The sequence below is a fragment of the Cetorhinus maximus genome, chromosome 22, assembly GCF_964194155.1.
Source record: "Cetorhinus maximus chromosome 22, sCetMax3.hap1.1, whole genome shotgun sequence".
In the NCBI taxonomy this organism is placed as follows: Eukaryota; Metazoa; Chordata; class Chondrichthyes; order Lamniformes; family Cetorhinidae; genus Cetorhinus; species Cetorhinus maximus.
Genome location: NC_135900.1, coordinates 20324909 through 20349068, shown reverse-complemented (window position 1 = coordinate 20349068; position 24160 = coordinate 20324909). Strand labels below are relative to the sequence as shown.

Sequence of the window (24160 nt, the reverse complement as noted above, 5' to 3'; positions counted from 1 at the left end):
CCAGACCTGTACCTGGATCAAATTCAGGAAAATGTGGTAAATCAAAGTGGAGACAAGGCAAGAGAGGAAGGTATTATTGTGGGAAATGATAAACAGACAATGGCAGGAAGGTACACAGAGTACAAATCTAAGAGAAAATCAGCAGATAAGGCTAGAGGTTACAAAAATTATAAAAAGGACAAAACTTAAGGCTCTGTATCTGAATGTACTAGTATTTGAAACAAAACAGATGAGCTGATATCACAAATCGAGATAAATAAGTACAATCTAATAGACATGGCTGCAGGATGACATAGATTAGTACCTAAATATTGAAGGGTATGTGATATTTAGGAAGGACAGGAAGCTAAGAAAAGGTGGAGGTGTGGCTCTGTTAATTGAAGATGATAGTAACATAATAGAGAGGGATGACCTAAGTTCAGGAAACCAGGATATAGAAGTGGTTTGGGTAGAGATGAGGAATGATAAAGGCAAGAAGTCACTTGTGGGAGTGGTGTACAGGCCACCTAACAGTAACCACAAGGTAGGATGTGGTATCAAAGAAGAAATAACGGCAGCTTGTCAGGAGGGTACAGCAATTATTGGGAGATTTTAATCTACATGGAAACTGACAAAATCAGATGGGCAAAGGGAGCCTAGATGAGGAATTCACAGAATGTTTTTGGGAAAGTTTCTTAGAATAGCATGTTCTGGCACCAACCAGAGCACAGGCTATACTAGACCTGGTATTGACTAACAAGATAGGGTTAATTAATTACCTCATAGTGAAGGTACCCCTAGGTAGCAGTGATCATAATATGATTGAATTTTACATCGAGTTTGAGGGAGAGAAGAGTGCGTCTAAGGGTAGTATTTTAAACTTAAAATAAGGGCAATTATGAGGACATGAAAGCAGAGCTTGTGAAAGTGAATTGGCAATTTAGGTTAAGGGACAGGTCAAGAGATGCTGTGATGAACATTTTAGAGGATATTTTGGAAGACACAGAATGGATACATTCCAATGAGAAAGAAAAATTCCAAGGTGGGGACCCATCTTCCTTGGTTAACTAAAAAAGGTAGTTTCAAACTTAAAGAAAAGCATATAATTGCTCAAAGATGGGTGGCCGGTCAGGAGATTGTACAGAATATAAAAAACAGCAAAAGAAAATGACTAAAAGATTAATAAGAAGGGGAGAATAAGAGCATGAGAGGAAGCTAACTAGAAATATAAAGACAGATAGTAAGAGTTTCTACTGATAAGAGAAAAGAGTTAACAAAGTGAGTGTTGGTCCTATATCATGTAATTTGGGAACAAAGCTAAGAAAAATTAAATTGATTATATTCATATAAAGATTAATGTATTAAATATGTAAACAGGTTTAGCTAGAGTTGGCAGAGCTGGCGGTGCTGCAACTGCAGCATGTGAGAGTTTGTGGAGAGTATCACAGTCCCAAACACATCTGCAATATGTGTCTGATTCTGGGGAAAATTCAGTTTGGAGTTGTTGAGCTGGAGTCCAAGACACAGACAACGTGGGGCATCACAGAGTGGAAGAGCTATCTCTTTGATTCAGGAAGCAGTCACACCCCTTAGTTAGGTAGTGGTAACAAACATACGAATTAAGGGCAGGAGTAGGCATTCGATCCTTCAAACCTGCTCCACCATTCAAGAAGATCATGGCTGATTTGATTTTCACCTCAACTCCACATTCCTGTCTACCCCCAATAACCTTTCACCTCCTTACTTATCAAGAATCTATCTACCTTTGCCTTAAAAATATTAAAAGGTCTGCCTCCACTGCCTTTTGACGAAGAGAGTTCCAAAGACTCTCAACCCTCTGAGAGAAAAAATTTCTCCTCATCTCGGTCTTAAATGAGCCCCCTTATTTTTAAACAGTGACCCCCAATGACCCCAGTTCTAGATTCTCCCACAAGAGGAAACATCCTTTCCACATTCACCCTGTCAAGCCCCCTCAGGATCTTTTATGTTTCAGTCAAGTTCCCTCTTACTCTTCTAAGCTCCAGCGGATACAAGCCTAGCCTGTCCAGCCATTCCTCATAAGACAATCTGCCCATTTCAGGTATTAGTCTAGTAAACCTTCTTTGAACTGCTTCCAACACATTTACATCCTTGCTTAAATAAAGAGGCCAATACTGTACACAGTACTCCAGATTTGGTCTCACCAATGCCCTGTATAACTGAAGCATATCCTCCCTTCTCTTGCATTCAATTCCTCTCTCAATAAATGATAACATTCTATTTGCTTTCCTAATTACTTGCTGTGCCTGCATACTAACCTATTGTGATTCATGCACTAAGACAATCAGAACCTTCTGCATCTTAGAGCTCTGTAATCTTTCACCACTTAGTCAATAAGCTTTTTTTTTCATTCTTCCTGCCAAAATGGATAATTTCACATTTTCCCACATTCTATTCCATTTGCCAGGTCTTTGCTCACTCATCTGACCTATCTATATCCTTTTGTAGCTTCCTTACATTCTCTTCACAACTTACTGTCCTACCTATCTGTGTGTCATCAGTAAATTTAACAACCATACCTTTGGTCCCTTCATCCAAATCATTTATATGATTTGTGGAGTTGAGGCCCCAGCACTGATCCCTGTGGCACACCACTTGTTGCATCCGGGGGGAGGCGATGGTGTAGTGGTATTGTCACTGGACTACTAATTAAGAGACCTAGGGTAATGCTCTGGGGACCCGGGTTCGAAATCCGCTACTCAAGAAGCTCAACATCATCCAGGACAAAGCAGCCAGCTTGATTGGCACCCCATCCACAAACATTCACTCCCTCCACTATGACATACAGTGGCAGCAGTGTGTACCATCTACAAGTTACACTGCAGGAACTCACCAAAGACACCTCAAAGAGCACCTTCCAAACCCACAACCATCTAGAAGGACAAGGGCAGCAAATGCATGGAAACACCACCAACCTCCAAGCCACACACCATCCTGACTTAGAAACATATCGTCGTTCCTTCACTATTGCTGGATCAAAATCCTGGAACTCCCCCCCCGCCCAACCCCCGCCATCACTGTGGTTGTACCTATAACACATGGACTGCAGCTGTTCAAGAAGGCAGCTCACCACCACCTCAAGGGCAATTAGGGATGGGCAATAAATGCTGGCCTAGCCAGTGATGCCCACAAGTGAATATAAAAAAAACTTGTAGGGATACTACTAAAGATGGTTGAACAGAAAACCATGGCAGGATATAAAAAACGGACTTGATAAACTTTAATTTGAAATGTAGATATAGTTTCAGAATCATAGTAAGGAAACAAGCAGGTGATTTAGAAGAGTGGTCTAGATGGATCAGTAGTCTTCTGCCTAAATAAAATATATTATGCAAATGTATGAGTTGTTACAAAATGTAAGTATGTTATCTACTTTAAAGGAGGCATTCCCTAAAGAATCATTAATATAAATATGCAACAATATCTATTGCAATAAAAGCACTGTCTGCTCAGAATTAATGTATGATTAGGACTAGGCTTTTTGATTGAAGAAACCAAGTAACATGTCTAAAAGAGCAATAAATAAATCTTCAAAATAAGATTGTGAAGATATGTCTTTCACTTCAACAAAATTGAGCTGTATTTTAATCTATCTTCATTTTAATTCAGTCAGCTATTTGTTAATGCAATATTCGTATGCAATATTTTATGCCAACAAATGATCATGATACTCCTTTTTTTTTAAAATTGTTCATTTCTTTGGCCAAAAAGGCCAGGTCATTCCTGGCAGCAGAAGAGCAATAAGGATGGCAGAGAAGAGGTTCACTGCATTGTTATCCAGGATAGGCTTTCCTGATATGTGCCTTCCATTAGGAGTAATGTGATTGACAACCATCCCACTGTCTTCATCAAAACCTGTGAGAGCATGAGAATTATAAACATTTATTGGAACCAAGATTGCAATGCAATTATGTGCAAAACAAATATTTCGGTTCTGAACTCCAGTTTTGTACAATTTAGTAATTCACAATACTGTATATACACGTGTAAAAGTCGAAGTTCTGAGACCCTTTTTTAGCAAAAAATTTAGGGGTCGACTTTATGGAGGCAATGTTTTCAAGGGATTCACTTTCAACTACTGACACTTGCGGCTCACAGCTAGCAGAGAACCATGCTGGATTTTCAGTCTCAGTTTCAGATGCTCATGGCTTGCAAGGAAGTGGTTTGGAGCAAGAAGGAGACCTAAAAATGTAAGTTTTTAATAATCCCTTTTCTTTTCCTATGGGGCCGTAGGACTGTTCATGACAGCTCTGAACTTAGCTCCATTTCTGGAAAGTTCAATATGCACACTGCCTCTTGAAATTTGTCCCAATCTTACCTCCATCATTTCAACAAGAAATTAAACTTTTACTCAAATTCCTCGATATCTCGGTGAATTGCTGCACTCTTTGATCTAGCAGCGATGCAGAAAGATCAGAAAACTCCCGCTTCAAATCTGCTGTGTTACTCTGACACAGAGTGAGATGACAAACTGAGTCAGAAAGGAATGTCCTTAGAAAGTCGAGGGTCGACTTTTACACGAAGTATATGCAAAATTAAGGATCTTTTGGCCAAAAGTCAGGGGTCGATTTTTACCTGATTATATATGGTAAGCAAACTGTGCACTTACTAAACTTGGAACTCCAGTACAGTTTTAAATTGGACACAAAAGCGTGTTTTGTATTTCAACAGCTTAAACCGTTGAGCACTATATTTTTGAGCAGACAACTGTATTTTCTAGTTTTAGGAGAAGCCTGTGAACTTGCCAACTTGGTTTGGAAAGTTTCATCGATTTGCCAGCCTGTTGAAATGAGGAATAGCATTCCAATGCATTAATGAAGGTTTTTGCAGGATACATGTTCATTGATGTAATCTCCTCTTGGTTAAGGAATATTATAGCCAAGGAAGGGGGCATTCAGCTCCACATCAATCAAGTACTGGAGTACCGTTAATTGGTTCATTCCACGACATCTTTTAGTCAGTGCATGTGGGAACAAAAATACTTATTTTCTTCACCCTTCCAACTACAATCTGAAAACAAATATAGAAATAAAACAATATTTAATAATTTCAAGCACAAACCTGAATACTGCATTATGGCGCCGAGATAGGAATCCAAAATGGAACCAAGGAAACCGGCTGCAGCACCATACAAGACAATTGGCCACTGAGGTGGTGAAATATCCAGGTTCTCCACAAACATCAATTGCGTTAATAGATAGGCTAATCCAATAACCATTCCACCAAGTAAACTCGATACAAGGCCTACAAAGGTAACCCCTCCATTAGTACCTGAAAGAAAATAACACCTTTTAGTCAGTTCAGGCTTGTTCCTAATATTTAAAGATTATTTAAACTAAGAATTATTTTTCTTCTTTTCCTTGGACATGTACATTAATTTAGCATTTGCAATTCCACTGATCAAAAGCAGCAGAAAAAGTTCCAGCAACCAGAAAAGCAGAAACCAGCTCCGAAAAAGTTCATAACCAGAAAACAGCCACGAGTATATCATTGATCGATATCTGCAAGCCAGCATTTGCACAGAAAATGCAAGGACATGGACTTGTTATAACTTTATTACTTGTCATAACTTAGTGCACAGTTTGCTTACCCTATATACTCAAGTAAAAATTCAGTCATTTGTAGGAAAAAATACAAAAACATTTTGCAGCTATGATAGATTTAGAAATTTTTGATAGGGGATGAGACAGCTGAAGACATGAGACTTATTTACTAAGATTGCAGAACCACGGACTTTCCACCCCAGAACTTTTGTTTTCTCGACATTTTTTTGGTGCATTTTCCAGCATTTGAGTCTACTTTGATTCAGCCTTTCAAACTAATAACAATTTATCCTGGTTTACAGCTATTTTGTGGAACAAGTAGTTGTTCAGACTTCAAAGCATCAATTTCTTCTACTGGAAATGTAGCCCTCAATAAACTGCTGAAATATTTCACAACAGACACCTACCAATAAGTCCAACTGACTTAAGAAGCCTAATAGACTCTAATGTGAGCAGTGCCAGGACCAAGCAATCCTAAATCCCACTTAGGAAAGTAAAAGATGGATGTGCAGGTATGAAAATAAGGTACCCAGGGAGAGCAGAGGAGAGCCTTTAGTTTTAATGAATTTACCATTATAGACTAGTGTACAACCCTTGCTTCACTGAGCCAAGACATGCTGCCCAATCAAAATTCAGAACATGACACAAAGAACTGTTAAAACAAGTTAAAATAGTTAGAACAGTATTGTCCATCTCTACCTGTGTATAGGTGTGGCTTAGGCAACACTGTTTTAGCCATATGCACCATTTTCATTGAAATTGTCTTACATACCCTGATACATATGTACTTCTTATGGGTATATTTTGTGTATATTCAAGGCTATGGCCAAGTGCTGGTAAATGGGATTAAGTAGGTAGGTCAGGGGTTTCTCACGTGTCGGTGTAGACTCGATGGGCCGAAGGGCCTCTTCTGTATTGTGTGATTCTGTGATATTTATGTAACCAAAATCTGAGCTGTAGATTCTATGTAACTCAACATCATCGGGAAAGATAAGAAAGGACAAAAGGAAGAGCATGTGGTGGTATTGATCAAAGTTACTGTTACAACACTAGAAAGGGATGATGTACTTCAGGGTCAAAAGACACAAATCTAGTTGATTAGAATTAACGAACAATAGAGGAGCTATTATACCATTGGGTGTATACTCTAGGCTACCAACTAGTAGGAAAGAGAGAGGAGCAACTGTTCAGAAAAATTGCAGAAAAATACAAGAACTGTAGAGTAGTGATAATGGGGACTTCAATTAGCCTAATATGGACTGGGAAAATAACATTGTAATGGCCAGAGAAGGGAGGGATTCCTGGAATGGGTACAAGAGAACTTTCTTGATCAGTATGTTTCCAGCCCAATGAGGAAGGAAGCAATACTAGATCTAGTCTGGGGAAAACAAGTGGAACGTGTTTCTGTGGAGGAGCATTTGGGAAACAGTGATCACAATGTTATTAGGATGGAGTCATTATGGAAAAGGACAAGTAAAAAAAAAAACGAAATGTGAAAATACTCAATTTGGAGAAGAGCTAATTTCAGTGAGCTGAAAAGGGATCTGACCCAGTTGAATTGCAATCAAAAATTGGCAGGTAAAACCGTAAATGAGCAATGGGAGGCCTTCAAAGAGGAGATGGTTTGGGTACAGATTAGAGAAATTCCCATCAGGGGGAAAAGAAAGGCAATGCTTCCCTTAGCAAAATTAGATATATTCAGGCATTGACAAACGGTTTTGTTGAGTACCTCCTTTTTACTGTATCTATTTTTATCCTATTCAATTTCTTTCATATCTCCTCCTTTACTATCACATTGTCAGCAACCAAGTCTGTATTAGGATAATTGAAGTCCCCCAATATTACTATTCTGTAATTCTTGCAGAGTAAGATGTAATAATTTTCAAAAGAGAATTGGATTTATACTTGATGAGGGAAATATTTGCAAGGCTATGGGGAAATAGCTCTCTCAAAGACAGGGCACAGGCACGATGGGCCGAATGACCTCTTTCTGTTCTGCATCATTTAGCGATTCTACCTAACATCTTACCACTATTTCATAACCAAGATGATAAAGCACCAAAACAATTAAAAAATGCTCACACTCTACTTTTCACCCTACCATTTCACCAACAAATGTATAAAGATTAAAGTATACATGCATGAACATACATGTGAATAAGTATTGAGATCACATTCCAACAATGGTGCCTCTTTTATTTGCCAATCAGATTCCCAAAAACAGTCTTTCCCAGCTCTTCACAGCAGTAGCTGTATTCTCTCTCTCTCTCTTCTCTCTCTCTCTGTGTCTGTGTCCTAAAAGCAGCTCTCCCTTTTCTATGTCAAAACTGTGTGAAAACTGTCACTGGATTTTCAATAGGTTTCAGTTTAGGTTTCTTTCTCCATGTTAACCAGATCACATGGACCTGTCACTGGGCAGAGGTTTAGTATGACCACCATTGCATATCTGGCAGCATTTTGGATCAAAACATATGGGCAATTTCCCAATATGCCTGATTGATACTTGAGGCTCCTTGCCACAAGTTTGAATGCTAAAAAACTGATCTTTTTTTCTGTGATGAATGGTATCTTTTTAGTTAGCTGTCTTAAAAGAACATTGTTTAAAAAAAACCTTGAGTTAATTATCTTGTGTTCTACTTTGTGAAAGCACATACATTCTCCTGTTAATTGCAGGTAATTTTGATACATATTAGCTTACTGCTTTTTCACAGGTTTATTGCAGGAATTGAATGTGTAAGGCTGCAATTTTGATATAATTGAAACAATTTCATTTTCAGATATCCCATCAGCTGCTTTTTAAGATATATTTCTGCTATATACCAGTCCTTTAACAGTACAAATTGTTTCTCCGTAGCATAATTGCAGCTTGACCTTAGGTCCACAACTGATGTTTCCAAGATTTAGAAATTCATCTCATAAACCCTGAATAAGGATTGCAATTATCATTTACCATATAAAAATAGGGTAACTAGTTAATCTTAGGGTCAAAAGACAAATACACACTATGAGCATATTCCTCAAAGCAGTTATTTACTCTCACGGATGTCAGTTACTGATTATAGGTGGTTATCTTAGTATTAATAGTTTTCTACCATTATACATCATGGTTCTCCAGACAGACAATAAGGATTCTGCTAGTGTCTCATCTCTCCTTACAAAAGAGACTCTCTGGACCCAAGGAGGAGATTCCTTCACTCTAAAGAAATCCCAACATTTTGTTCCCATTGTAGAGGCATTGAAGATTCAAGTCAAACCCTATCCTTGCCAGTCAAGTTATAATCACAGTTTCTGATTTAGAACTAATGAGGCAGCAACACTAACTACAGCCCCTTCCAAATCTTCAGAGCCATAATATTCCAAACTGCTGAACAATAACTATAAATGCAAATACGGCTGAATTCTGTAGGTTTTGTGGGCTGGATTGCCAGGACTCAGGGCTGCAGTTGACACATGTTCCACACTTTGGACCTCCTGATTTAAGAGGGCACTGATTTTAGTGCTAGAAATGCTCATGCATGATTAAGATGCACTGGTGAAAGAATTTGGCAAAATTTGTAGGAAGTTGGCAAGTTTTATGAAGTTTGGTAATTACAAAATCACAGAATTGTTACAGCGTAGGAAGCCGTCATTTGGCCCATTGTGCCTGCAGTGACTCTCCAAATGAACAACTATCCTAGTGCCATTCCCCACCTTCTCCTAGTAATCCTGAAACATTCTTCATTTTCAGATAACAGTCTAGTCCCCTTTTAAATGCTTCAATTGAACCTGCCTCCACCATAGTGGAGTGTTTCAAACCCTAACCATACAGTGTAAAAAAAAGTTTCTCCTCATATCACTTTTGCGTGTTTTACTAACTACTTTAAATCTGTGCCCTCTCGTTCTCGATCCTTTTAAGAGTGGGAACAGTTTCTCCCTATCTACTCTGCCCAGACCCCTTATGATTTTGAATAGTTCTATCAAATCTCTTCTCAACAGTCTTTTCTCTAAGGAAAACAATCCTAACTTCTCCAATCTTTCCTCATAGCTGAAGTTTCTCATCCCTGAAACCATTCTCCTGAATCTTTTCTGCATCTTCTCTAATGCCTTTACATACTCCCTAAAGAGCAGTGCCCAGAACTGGACACAATACTCTAGCTGAGGCCAAACTAGTGACTTATGGAAATTCAACATAACCTCCTTGCTCTTGTATGCCTATGCTCCTATTAATAAAGCCCAGGATACTGTATGCTTTATCAACTGCTCTCTCAACCTGTCCTGCCACCTTCAATGATTTATGCACATATACACCCAGGTCTTTCTGTTCCTGCACCTGACATACAATTTTTTCTGCTTTTACAATATCATAATTTTTCTTTGTCAAATAAATATTACAGGATATCTACACGGGAAGTAACTGGACTCTGGCACCCTTTAGAAAGCAATGTGGATTCTTACCAATGGGAACCTTCTTCCACGTGGTTATGAGCCTCGGTTGGCTTTTGCTGGCGACACTTCCTATCTCTGATGCCCAGGTATCACCTGAACTGCAAGCCAGAGCTCCCAGGAGAGACAGACACATCCAAGAGGCAGTGTACTGCTTTGAAAAATCAATTGCAATTTCTCCTGGCCCATTTTCAATCATATAAAGTAGGGCAATCTCTGTAGGAACACCTCCATTACAGAATACCTGTATCCAGTTCCTCTGGCCACCTGTGAAAAAAATTGATATAAACATAGATTAAATAAAAGATGAAAATACAAGTACTGAGAAAGTAATAGCACTGATTCTCAACATTCAGAACTATTTGCGGTCAAAACTATAATAATGAAATGGGATCCAATACTGTACTCTAAGCTTCCAGGATTGGATTCAAATAGTAAATTAGGCTGTGGTAGAGTTATGATTCACATACAATTTTTCTCTTCCAAGATTAGAATGGGGACTTTACAACCACACTTTATATTTGAGTGCGATTAGATTTAGATTTAAGTTCTTCATTTTGGTTGCCCCAAAGTTCTTCACTTGTTACCCCAAAGTTATTATTCACATTCAGCTTAACTTTTTAAAAAAAAATTTGTTCGTGGGTATTGGGCATCGCTGGCTAGGCCAGCATTTATTGCCTTATTCAGAGGGCATTTTTAAGAATCAAGCACATATAGGACATTAGTTTTTACGACTCATTTCATCTCATTTAAAATCTAATTTCATGGTTATCATCCAGACTTTTATTGAATTCAAATTTCACCATCTGCCGTGGCAGGATTTGAACCCGGGTGCCCAGAGCATTATCTTGGGTCTCTGGATTACTAGTACGGTGACAATACCACTATGCTACTGCCTCCCCTACTGATTGTGCTGCTGATAAAACGGTAAGTAATAATAAAAATGAAACCAAAAGTTGAATCATCTAAAATCTCAAAAAAAAAAACTTATTTTCCCTCAGTCTCCCAGGCCACATTCGTAGGCAGTTCCTCAACTGAGTTGATGGGCCTTTCCAAAGCCTCAAGCTGCTAGCATCCAAGTAGTACCTCAATATATTGAATTTTATTGTTCCAGTCAGTCACAATAGGTCAGATCAACCTCATCTTCCTGGTGGGAAACAGACAAGATCAGATTGACTACCCTTTTTCCACTCCATCATATTTTACTTATCATTGAAGATCACTTTTGGCCCACTGCTGTCCACCTGGCTCTTCAGCCAGCCACTAACTGTGCCACACATACTGTTAACTGCATTGCCAAACCAGATTCCATGACCAATGCTATTGTAAATCATTGCATTACTCTCCATTGACAGTCTGCCATTCTCCTGCTCTTCAACTCTCAATCAACATTTAAAAGGTCAACTCAAGAATGGAAGTCAAATCAGTCAGTGCTATCCTATCTATACCATTAAATTCATTTGTTTGAAATTGGCAAACTCAGTGGCATGGGAAACATTTGATCTGTGCTACACTCATTAGTGGATTTTTTCATTTTTTTTCTCTTTCACTTGGAGACAGAGATGTGAGGGTTGAAGGAGATTAAAGAACTGGCTATTGCCAGAATTGGAATTTGGCATGGAAAATGAAAAGAAGAAACAGCTTATTTATACATTGCTCCAAACATAGGCAAAGTAAGTCCTTCTGCTTGGAATAATCTGACTGAGTCATGTGTGATTCAATAAAAAGAAATGCCTACTCCTGACACAAACTAAACATTTTACAATTCTGTTGAGAGGAGCTTATGTAATCCAAACGGATTCCAACCAATTAGGAAAACCAGTAGCACTGCCTTTTTTTCTTTGCCTTTTCTTCCTGTTTTCTTTATGCCTATTTTCCTGACTTTTTTTCTGTTTTATTCCTCTCTATTTTTTCTGGTTTTTCCCTATCTCCAATGCTTTTGGAAACACATTGGCCTAAATCTTCCGTCTCTGGATCATCAGAGACCAGACGTATGACCGGAGAAGCACGCCAGGACCCTGTGGCAGTCATGACATGCTGACCTACATGGGAGTTGCCCAGAAAGTTTCAACTTCAGATGGGCAATCCCGCTGCTCCCCGGGACCCTCCACAAAAGTCTCCAACTCTGAGTTAGACTTCGGACACTTCCGATGTATTCACCTGAATAGTTATCCAGGAAATGTTGGACAGAAGAAACCTAGTCTAAGCCCTGGGTAACTCCAGAATGCTCACCCCATTCACTCACACTGACTCCCTGACTAACCACCCGAATACCCCCTAACCACTCACCTGCCAACCTGACCCATCTACCACACCACTCACTTATCTAACCCACCTACTCACCCTACCCATTCATCCACTCACCCATTCACTAACATCCAGTCAGTTTGACATCTGTGGTGGGAAAACTTTTAGAAACAATGATTCAGGACAAAATTAATAGTCACTCAGACCAGCGTGGATTAATTACAGAAAATCCAGCATAAATTTGTTAAATTGTGCTTAACTACTTGATTGGGTTTTTTTGATGAGGTAACAGATGGTTGAAGAGGTTATTGGGGAGGCGATGGCGTAGTGGTCTTGTTGCTGGCTAGTAATCCAGTGACTAGGGTAATGAGTCTGGGGACCTGGGTTCAAATCCTGCCATAGCAAATGGTGGAATTTGAATTCAATAAAAACCTGGAATTAAATGTCTAATGATGACCATGAAACCATTGCCAATTGTTGTAAAAACCCATCTGGCTCACTAAGGGAAGGAAATCTGCCGTCCTTACCTGGTGACTACATGTGACTCCAGACACACAGCAATGTGGTTGACTCTTAAATGCCCTCTAGCAAGTCGCTACAAAGTCATTAAAAAAAAGAATGAAACCAGACAGACCACCTGGCATCGACCTAGGCACCGGAAAAAACAGCAAACTCAGCCCTGTCAACCCTGCAAAGTCCTCCTTACTAACATCTGGGGGCTCGTGCCAAAATTGGGAGAGCTGTCTCACAGACTAGTCAAGCAGCAGCTTGACATAGTCATCCTCACGGAATCATACCTTATAGATAATGTCCCAGACACCACCATCACCATCCCTGGATATGTCCTGTTCCACCAGCAGGAGGAAGCACTAAGTGGCAAGGGCACAGAACGTACTCTGGTGGGAGACTTCAACGTTCTTCACCAAGAGTGGCTTGGTAGCACCATTACCTGACCGAGCTGGCCGAGTCCTAAAGGACATAACTACGAGACTGGGTCTGTGGCAGGTGGTGAGGGAACCAACAAGAGGGAAAATCATACTTGACCTCATCCTCACCAACCAACTGTCCATGACAGTATCAGCAGGAGTGACCATGGCATAGTCGTTGTGGAGACGAAGTCCTGCTTTCACATTGAGGATACCCTCCATCATGTTATGTGGCACTGCCACCGTGCTAAATGGGATAGATTTCGAACAGATCTAGGAACTCAAGATTGGGCATCCATGAGGCACTGTGGGTCATCAGCAGCAACAAAATTGTACTCAAACATAATCTGTAACCTCATGACCCAGCATATCCCCAACTCCAACATTATCATCAAGCCAGGAGATCAACCTAGCTTCAATGAAGAGTGCAGGAGGGCATGCCAGGAGCATCATCAGACATACCTAAAAATGAGATGTGAAGCTATAACACAGGACTACTTGCATGCCAAATAGCATAACCTGCAAGTGATAGAAAGGGCTAAGCGATCCCACAACCGCAATGGATCAGATTTAAGCTCTGGAATCCTGCCGCATCGAGTCGTGAATGGTGGTGGACAATTTAACAGCTTACTGGAAGAGGAGGCTCCACAAATATCACCATTCTCGGTGATGGAAGAGCCCAGTACATCAGTGCCAAAGACAAGGCTGAAGCATTTGCTACAATCTTCAGCCAGAAGTGCCGAATGGATGATCTATCTCAGCCTCTCCTGGAGGTCCCCAGCATCACAGATGCCAGTCTTCAGCCAATTTGATTAACTCCACGTGATATCAAGAAATGGCTGAAGGCACTGGATGGTGCAAAGGCTACAGGCCCTGACAATATTCCAGCAATAGTACTGAAGACTTGTACTCCAGAACGTGCTGCGTCCCTGGCCAAGCTGTTCCAGTACAGCTTCAACACTGACATCTACCCGGCTATGTGGAAAATTGTCTAGGTATGTCCTGTACACAAAATGCAAGACCGATCCAACCCGGCCAATTACCACTCCATCAGTCTACTCTCGATCATCAGTAAAGTAATGGAAGGGGTCATCAACAGTGCTAGCAAGCGGCACTTGCTTACTAATAACCTGCTCACTGACGCCCAGCCTGGGTTCCGCCAGGGCCATTCAGCTCCTGACCTCATTACAGCCTTGGTTCAAACATAGACAAAAGAGCTGAACTCTCGAGGTGAGGTGAGAGTGATCGCCCTTGACATCAAGGCAGCTTTTGACCGAGTGTGGCATCAAGGAGCCCTTGCTAAACTGGAGTCAATGGGAATCAGGGAGAAAATTCTCCGCTGGTTGGATTCATACCTAGCACAAAGAAAGATGGTTGTGGTTGTTAGAAGTCAGTCCTCTCAGCTCCAGTATATCACAGCAGGAGTTCCTCAGGGTATTGTCCTCAGCCCAACCATCGTCATCTGCTTCATCAATGACCTTCCTTCCATCATAAGGTTGGAAGTGGGGATGTTCGCTGATGATTGCACAATGTTCAGCACCATTCGACTCCTCAGATACTGAAGTAGTCCATGTCCAAATGCAGCAAGACCTGGACAATATCCAGGCTTGGACTGACAAGTGGCAAGTAACATTTCTGCCAGACAAGTGCCAGGCAATGACCATCTCCAACAAGAGAGAATCTAACCATCGCCCCTTTACGTTCAATGGCATTACCATCACTGAATCCCCCACTATCAACATCCTGGGGGGGGGGGGGGGGGTTACCATTGACCAGAAACTGAACTGGACTAGCCATATAAATACTGTGGCTACAAGAGTAGGTCAGAGACTAGGAATCATGCGACGAGTAACTCACCTCCTGACTTCCCAAAGCCTGTTCACCATCTACAAGGCACAAGTCAGGAGTGTGATGGAATACTCTCCACTTGCCTGGATGAATGCAACTCCCACGACACTCAAGAAGCTTGACACCATCCAGGACAAAGCAGGCATGGCTTCCCTACCTCTGACTCAGCTGCCTTCAACACAAGGCCTCAGCAATCCAATGCACACACTGTTCTCGCCTGGCTTGAGTCGGAAGGTCGGGCGAGAAAGGAGTGGCTTCGTTTCCAGATAACTAAGTAGGAGCAGAGTGGCAATCCGACTCTGCCACTCCATGAAAGTTAAGGGCCAATATTTACAAGTTTTGTGTTGTCTGGAAATTTTGAAATTGTGCCCTGTTTGCCAAAGTCTAGGTCAATAATATATCAAGAAAAGCTGACCCTTGGAGAACCACATCCACAAACATTCACTCCCTCCACCACTGACACACAGTAGCAGCAGTGTGTACCATCTACAAGATGCACTGCAGGAATTCACCAAAGCTCCTTAGACAGCACCTTCCAAACCCACGACCATTACCATCTAGAAGGATAAGGGCAGTAAATGCATGGAAACACCACAACCTGGAAGTTCCCCTCCAAGTTACTCACCATCCTGACTTGGAAATATATCGCCGTTCCTTCGCTGTCGCTGGGTCAAAATCCTGGACCTCCCTTCCTAACAGCACTGTGGGTGTACCTACCCCACATGGACTGCAGCAGTTCAAGAAGGCAGCTCACCACCACCTTCTCAAGGGCAACTGGGATGGGCAATAAATGCTGGCCTAGCCAGCAAAGCCCATATTCCGTGAATTAATAAAAAAAAAATATGATGTGGTATACATGGACTTCAAAGACGTGTTTGATAATAGGCTTGCAGGCAAAGGTGAAGCCAATGGAATAAAAGGGACAGTGGCAGCATGAATATGAATTTGGCTGAGTGACAGGAAACAGACAGTAATGCTGAGTGGTGGTGTTTCAGACTGGAGGCAGGTATACAATGGGGTTCCCCAGGAGTCAGCTTTTCTTGATATATATTATTGACCTAGACTTTGGCAAACAGGGCACAATTTCAAAATTTCCAGACAACACAAAGCTTGTAAATATTGGCCCTTAACTTTCATGGAGTAGCAGAGTTGGATTGCCACTCTGCTCCTACTTAGTTATGTGGAAATGAAACCACTCCTTTCTACCCCGACCTTCCGACTCAAGCCAAGCGAGAACAGTGTGTGTGTTGGGTTCCTGAGGCCTTGTGTTGAGGGCAGCTGAGTCAGAGGCAGGGAAGCCCATGCCACCTTTTGTTAAATGGCACTAGCTGCTGTAAAACAAGTAGTTTAAAGGTCCAGCCACATTTAGAAGCCAGGGAGAAGATAAATTTGGTAGTAAGATCAAAGATAGGCAATATAAATCAAATAGTATAATTCTAAAGGGCGTATAAGAAGAGAGACCTGGGGAGTATATGTACGCAAATCATTGACGATGAAGGTGGCAGGGCATGTTGAGAAAGTAGTTAAAAAGCCATAAGGAATCCTGGGCTTTTTAAATCAAGGCATAGACTACAAAAGCAAGGACGATGGGGGAACTGTTATAAAAAACTGGTTTTGCCTCAACTAGAGTACTGCCTTCAAATCTGGAAGCTGCACTTTAAGAAGAATGTGAAAGTATTAGAGAGGGTGCAGGAGAGATTTACAAGAATGGGTACAGGAATGAGTGACTTCAGGTATGAGGATAGACTGAAGAAGCTTGGGCAGTTTTCTTTGGACAAGAGAAGCTTGAAAGGCGATTTGATGGAGGTTTTCAAAATCATGGTGGGTCTGGACTGAGTAGATAGGGAGAAACTGTTCCCAATGGCGGAAGTGTCGAGAACCAGAGGACACAGATTTAAGGTGATTAGGAAAAGAACTAAAAGGTAACATGAGGAAGAACTTTTTTTTAATCACTGAGTGGTTTACTCCCTGAGAGTGCATTGGAGGTAGATTTAATTGTGGCTTTTAAAAGGAAATTGGCTAAGTACCTAAAGAGAAAAGAATTTGCAGGACTATGGGGAAGGGGCAGGGGAGTGGGAGTGGTGTTGCAGAGAATGGACAAAGACACAGTGGGGAAAAATTGCTCCTTTTTTTTTGCTATAACAAATCTATAATCCAAATATCTAGTCTTCTGCAAAAACAACTTACAATAATATAATTCCTTTAAACTGGTAAAATATTACAGGGTAAAACAGATACATGAAGAGTTTGGGGAAGTGACCAAAAGCATAATTGAACAGGTAGATATTGAGAGTTCTGAAGATGACACCAGATGTAGAAAATGGAGTGGTTTAGGGAAAGTGTTAGAATGAAGGGCCAGCTAAAGGCCCTGCAACTGGAGTCAAAGCAGAGGGAGGGGTGGAATAGAAAGGAGACTAGATCAAAATTTACATATTTCACTTTTACTATGCTGTATTTCTATGCATTGACAAAATAGCAGTCAAGCAAATTGTATAGAAAGTGACTAATTGACTATAATTGTGGTTAAATATTTACATTGATTAAATATTTTTAAGAGATTACAAATAAAGTAATTACAATATGTGCAGGTAGAAAATGCTTTCGGGTTTTCTACTTATTTGATTTATTACGGAATCAACAAGTGCATAAATGATACGATTGGCAGCATTACCTTCCTTATATTCTGCATCCAAGCGCTTCTTCGCTTCTGCCTTCCATTTTGTTAGTTTAGACGAGCTAACAAAAAAAGTTAGCAATGCAGAGAAGAAACTGATGTTGGCAATTGTAAGGATGAACCCAACAATCAAAGCTGGAACAAAGTTTGTAAAAAAAAAGTATTGTCATGCAAGAAACTGATTTTATCTCAAGAATTCTGCACCATGAATGGAGATACCCAATATTAACATACCCAAAATTACCAAAAAGGATTATACCTAAAACTAAATCTGATGAACTTGAAAAATAAGAGCATTGTTGGGGAACTAGTAACACATTGTACTACTGGAAACAAAAATGCTTTTCTGAAAATATGAGTTTCAGTTTTCTTCCACCCTAAACCATATATAATCTACCATAGCAATACTTTGGATACAGCACAAGTCATCTGAACAGTTTATGACTGTCCTACAACTTTTTCCCCACAATCCTTCCAGAGAGTTTGCCCCTCATGTATATTGTGAAGTTGGAGTTTATGATAAAGATGAAGTGTGGCTTCACACTAGAACATAGTTATGATGAGCAACTTGATAGCCATCTCTATTTCACTAATTTTATCTGAAGGTTAAGTGGAGATCTGTCAGAAGTGTTGAAAATTTTGACAGAGTTTGAGAGAGTAAATGATAAAAAAATAATTACACTGGTTGCTGAATTGGTAAGGGGAGTAAATACAGGATTAATAGAGAAGAATAGAAGAGGTATTAGAAGACTTGTTTCTCCATACAAAAGTCTTAAAAGTTATTTAAAAAGATGAAATCCTTTGTCACAGGAGATTAATGAATCTTGAGACCATCCAAAACTCTGCTGCCTGTATCTTAACTTTGAACCAAGTCCTAGTCGCTTATCACTTCTGCTCTCAGACCTATGTTGGCTCCTAGTCAAGCAACGTCTAGATTTTAAAATTTTCATACTTGTTGTTTTCAAATCCTTCCAAAACCTCACCCCTCCCCATCTCTGTAGTCTCTTCCAGCTCCACAATCCTCCAAGATACCTGCTGTCATCTAATTCTGGCCTCTTGAGCATCCAGGATTTTAATTGGTCCACGATTGATGACTGTGCTTTCGCTTGCATTGACCCCAAGCACTGGAATTTCTTCCCTATATCTCTCTACCTTGTTTTCTTCCTTAAACACACTTCTTAAAACCTATCTCTTTAACCACCCATTTGATCATCTGACTTAATATCTCCTTATGTGGTTTGGTATCCTATTCTGTAATGTTCTACAATGCTCCTGTGAAGTGCCTTGTGATGTTTTATTACGTCAAAGGTAAAATTGTTGTTATTTTCCCATAGCTCTGCAAATTTCTCATCTTAAATATAAATTAATATAGATAAGTGTAAGGTAACGGAACAAGCATTGAAGTATAAACTCATTGGAAATATGGTGAAGCTTCCCCTAACAAAGCTATTACAGACACTGGGCTGAATGGCCTCCCTTTACGGTTGTGGAGCTAAGGTGAACACATTGGATGTCTCATTATGGCTGAGATCCAAATGTCAGTGTTCTAGTCCAGTGCAATCTCTACCAGTCTACCTAATGCAGTTTAATACCACTCCGTATATTAGATGGCATAACAGGAAACACCTAGTAGCAACGCAATAGAAACAGAAAACATAAAATATTAAAATTTGAAACCTTACCTCCAATAGCTCCACCACGATCAAGACTTTTCTTCTTTATTGCATGAGAAGTAATAATTAGTGGAACTAACACAGCAAACAGCCATCGCCAAGGTGAAACAGGTCGTAGAGTACCTATGGAAAGAAAAAGTCAACTGTAATAAAATACCAAAGGTCTTGTCACCTTCTACCTTGAGAGATACAGGATCTACAATGCTCAAGCCACAAATCAGAATTGGTTTCATTCATTTTACCCAGGACTAGGTTTTCAATAAATATGTTATATTATTAAGATATATTATTCTGTATAAAACTCAATCAGTAAATTATAATTATTTTATCAGGATGGCAAGACACCAACTTTCAATCATTTTCTAAAACCTATCACCAGAAGTTATCCTTCTCACCTTCTGATAAATACCCCACTTTTACATCACAACAACCACAATCCATCATGTGTTTGATGGTCAAGATGGAGAATACGGTAGTAAGGAAAGTGAGAGGTCACCATGTCACGCATTGATTTTCAGGGATCATACAAGGTGAAGCATTTGCAGACATTGTCAAGAGCAAAACTGTCTTAGCAATGCTAATCATAGAAGAGCCATGTAAAAATTAAATGAGAGCATTTACCTACGGAAGAAAATTTGAGAAAAAGAATTGAAGACAAAATGACAGAGGCAGAGAAAAATAAATTAAAAAAAACACAAGGGGGGCCTTTTTTTCTCAATACTTCTGTTTCTAGGCATATGCCATCAACATTCTGACATCAAAAGTGGGATTAACAGCCTCATTATTCATAGAGCAACTCCTAGCGGACAACACCCTTTGTTGATTGAGAAACAGCGTTAACGTTTCGAGTCCAATACATCATCTCTGCATTGTTTCAAGATATAAAATATACAACAACCTGGCAAAATATAACAGGTGGTGTGGACTTCAGAAATACAGATTGTATCCCTTATTCCAATTTAAGATAATAACCTGAGCTGAATTCCTAATCTCAGTCATCCTGCATGTGGAGGCATCAGGCAGGAGAGGAAAATCACATCAGGTTGCTCCATTAGACTACCCTCATGTCCCAAAGTAATATTGGACTCAAAATGATAACTCTGTTTTTCTCTCCACAGATGCTGCCAGACCTGCTAATCTTTTCCCCCAGCACATTTTGTTTTTATTTCAGATTTCCAGCATGCAGAGTATTTTGCTTTTATTTACCCTCTGTTGATTTTTGTTTTGCTGCTGAATTATTAAGGAAGTGTTAATAGCAGCATTTCTTGAGCAGGAAATGAATTTTTGCAGAGAAAGGGTGTAATTTATGGGTTAAAAATTGATTAAAAGAGCAACACAATACAGTCCTAAGAAAAAAGTCTGCATTAAATATAAAAGATGTTTATTATTGGTAATGTTTTAACTTGAAAAAAAGGAATAACGAACTAGCTTAATTATGCAAATCTGTTTCTTGTATATTTTGTTGTACAATTATACACAACTATTAAATGCAGATACGTTTACAACGTGGTCAGCAGATTTAGAGTACGAGTATCGATACCATACAGGGGAAACATTAGCTTAAAAAATAGCATAGTTAATCTGCAAAATTCTTATTTCATCACTTCAAACAGTTCCGACCACAACCATCAACACCAAAAGACTACATCTTGGTGTTACCACATACAAAATGCTCCCTCTGTTTACATTTAAAGTTTATAGTGGTGCTACCTACTATTTCCCATTCAATTTAACAGTGTGAAAATCTAATAACCAACTCTTATGCTGTACTGAAGCTTAATAATAAGTTTAATTGTATATTTAATCACTCTAGATTGTTTCTTATAAAGACCTCTTTTTTTTACAATAAATATCTTTTAGTCAAGTATACATTGTATAAAGTACTGGTAATGAAATGAGGATGCATTTACAAGCCACGTGTAACATTGCAGTGACACAACAGGAACTGGAGAATCAATTATAGATCCTTAACTGCAGTGTAAACGTGGTCTTCATGAGTTTGGATCTTAACTTTCACCGTGGCACGAGCACCAAGACCTGAGTGTTGGGTTGGAGGTATCAGTGTTAATTGGCTCTCCAGTCCCAAAACAAACTTGAAAGTGACTTACCACGTTGTCTAATCCTTTAGGAGGTAATTAAACAATTTTAAAGCAATCATATGTTTAATATTAAACACATTTTATGGGTATTTCAAGTAACAGAAGGGATTTAAATGTGTGCCAACACACACACACAAAACAATCCACTTACCATAGTAAGTACTGACAGTCATTGACACAATCCAAAATGACAACGATATGGCCACTATCAAACTAAGGATAATAACGTTTTCTACCATGTTTATCAATTCTTCGTATGATGAGTGCCAATGAATGATCTGGACAATCGTACCTAAAGCCAGAAAGGAAAAATAAAAGATAAAAGCAAAAAACTGTGGATGCTGGAAATCGAAAACAAAACCAAAAATACCTGGAAAAACTCAGCAGGTCTGGCAGCATCTGTGGAAGGGAGCACAGTTAACGTTTCGAGTCCACATGACTCTTCAACAGAACTAAGGAAAAATAGAAAAGGGGTGAAATATAAACTGGTTTAAGGGGGCGTTGGGACAAGAGAACTGAATAGAGGGCCAGTGATAGGTGGAGATAACCAAAAGATGTCACAGACAAAAGGACAAAGAGGTGTTGATATTATCTAAAGGAATGTGCTAATTAAGGGTAGAAAGCAGGACAAGCAAGGTACAGATAGCCCTAGTGGGGGTGGGGTGGGGTGAAGGAATCGAAAAAGGCTAAAAGGTAGAGATAAAACAATGGGTGGAAATACATTTAAAAATAACGGAAATAGGTGGGAAAAGAAAAATCTATATAAATTATTGGAAAAAACAAAAAGGAGGGGGAAAAATCAGAAAGGGGGTGGGGATGGAGGAGAGAGTTCATGATCTAAAATTGTTGAACTCAATATTCAGTCCGGAAGGCTGTAAAGTGCCTAGTCGGAAGATGAGGTGCTGTTCCTCCAGTTTGCGTTGAGCTTCACTGGAACAATGCAGCAAGCCAAGGACAGACATGTGGGCATGAGAGCAGGGTGGAGTGTTGAAATGGCAAGCGACAGGGAGTTATGTGATAGACTGGCCACCAATATCTCGTCTACTGTATTTGTTGCTCCCAATGCAGTTTCCCTTACCTTGGAGAGACCAAACGCAGACTGGGTGACCGCTTTGCAGAACACCTTCGTTCTGTCCTCAAGCATTACCCAGACCTCCCTGTCGCTTGCCATTTCAACACTCCACCCTGCTCTCATGCCCACATGTCCGTCCTTGGCTTGCTGCATTGTTCCAGTGAAGCTCAACGCAAACTGGAGGAACAGCACCTCATCTTCCAACTCGGCACTTTACAGCCTTCCGGACTGAATATTGAGTTCAACAATTTTAGATCATGAACTCTCTCCTCCATCCCCACCCCCTTTCTGATTTTTCCCCCTCCTTTTTGTTTTTTTCCAATAATTTATATAGATTTTTCTTTTCCCACCTATTTCCATTATTTTTAAATGTATTTCCATCCATTGTTTTATCTCTACCTTTTAGCCTTTTTCGATTCCTTCACCCCACCCTCACAAGGGATATCTGTACCTTGCTTGTCCTGCTTTCTACCCTTAATTAGCACATTCCTTTAGATAATATCACCAGTTTCAACACCTCTTTGTCCTTTTGCCTGTGACATCTTTTGGTTATCTCCACCTATCACTGGCCCTCTATCCAGCCCTCTTGTCCCAACCCACCCCCCCTTAAACCAGCTTATATTTCACCCCTTTTCTATTTTTCCTTAGTTCTGTTGAAGAGTCATGCGGACTCGAAACGTTAACTGCGCTCCCTTCCACAGCTGCAGGAAATAATAAAAGACAGCTTGCAATATTTTCACTACTTAGCGGGAATAAATAAATCAGATAACAGCGCTCGTGCTCTGACCCTCTGGTGAATTGGGGCTAAGCCTTTCTTTTAAGCGACGTTTACAGCATGGATCGGACTGATTCAACAAAACTGGGCGCCGGCTCGACCTGTTTTGTAACAATACCTCTGCTGGTCGCATGTTGGGGAAGCATTATTACCATTTTCCTCCAGGGATCTGCCTCTCACTGTTTGCAGACAAACAGTAGCCGCTGTGGAGGGTATATAGAGAGAGGCAGCAGGTTTAGCCTCTCCCTTCACTAGGTCGTCACAGATAGTTCAGGCCACACCTCCTTTCTGGAACCGGCCCCAAACCCACTGCAGCCTGGAACTTGCTCCAACTCCTGCTCCAGCCGCCCACAAAATGACAGCATTTCCTGGAAGAGGCCCCTAGTAACTTCCGCCTTTCAATTTCTGACCAATCAGGAGGCTGCACTTGGTAGGGTCTGTCGGAACGCCCTCCTCAGGCCCAGCGGTGCAATGAAAAAAAGTTACATCGGCAACGAACGATTTGTATTTATCTCGCGACCTTAGGATGTTCCGAAAGAACTTTAGGGCTCATTTTGAACAGTTGCCACTGTGGCCAGGATTTTGCGGTGGTAATGGCCATCGTTCAGCATCATTACTCCACAGAAACTGACAGCAACCTCTGGAGTCAGTGCAATTAGTGCGCAATCCAGAAGTTGTACGTATGTTTCTCCAGAGTTCATGCTGTTGAACTCATCAGAATGCAATCCCTGGATTAACGAAAGCTTCCACTTTTATGCTTTTTAGTCTCGCTGCTTAAACTCTGAAAAAGTTACACCTTATTGAATTAGGTGTAACTGGGTTTTTAACGACATATAATTTCAGAGTCACTGTTAAATACCCTC

General features: G+C 40.3%; 1 protein-coding gene across 2 annotated transcripts; it reads right to left on the bottom strand.

The window, feature by feature from the left end:
* Positions 1–3224: 3224 nt before the first annotated feature.
* Positions 3225–23647, bottom strand: tmem19 (transmembrane protein 19). Of its 2 annotated transcripts, none has more exons than XM_078567919.1 (7): positions 23416–23647; positions 21602–21742; positions 19361–19474; positions 17676–17813; positions 9996–10250; positions 5080–5289; positions 3225–3873 (listed from the first exon to the last, which is right to left on the bottom strand). In XM_078567919.1, the coding sequence occupies exons 1-7, from the start codon at positions 23450–23452 to the stop codon at positions 3710–3712; spliced, it is 1059 nt and encodes a 352-aa protein (XP_078424045.1). In that variant the 5' UTR covers positions 23453–23647; the 3' UTR covers positions 3225–3709. The 2 variants fall into 2 exon arrangements, with proteins under 2 accessions (XP_078424045.1, XP_078424046.1); XM_078567920.1 differs by having other exon boundaries at positions 23450–23584.
* Between the last annotated feature and the right edge of the window lie 513 nt (positions 23648–24160).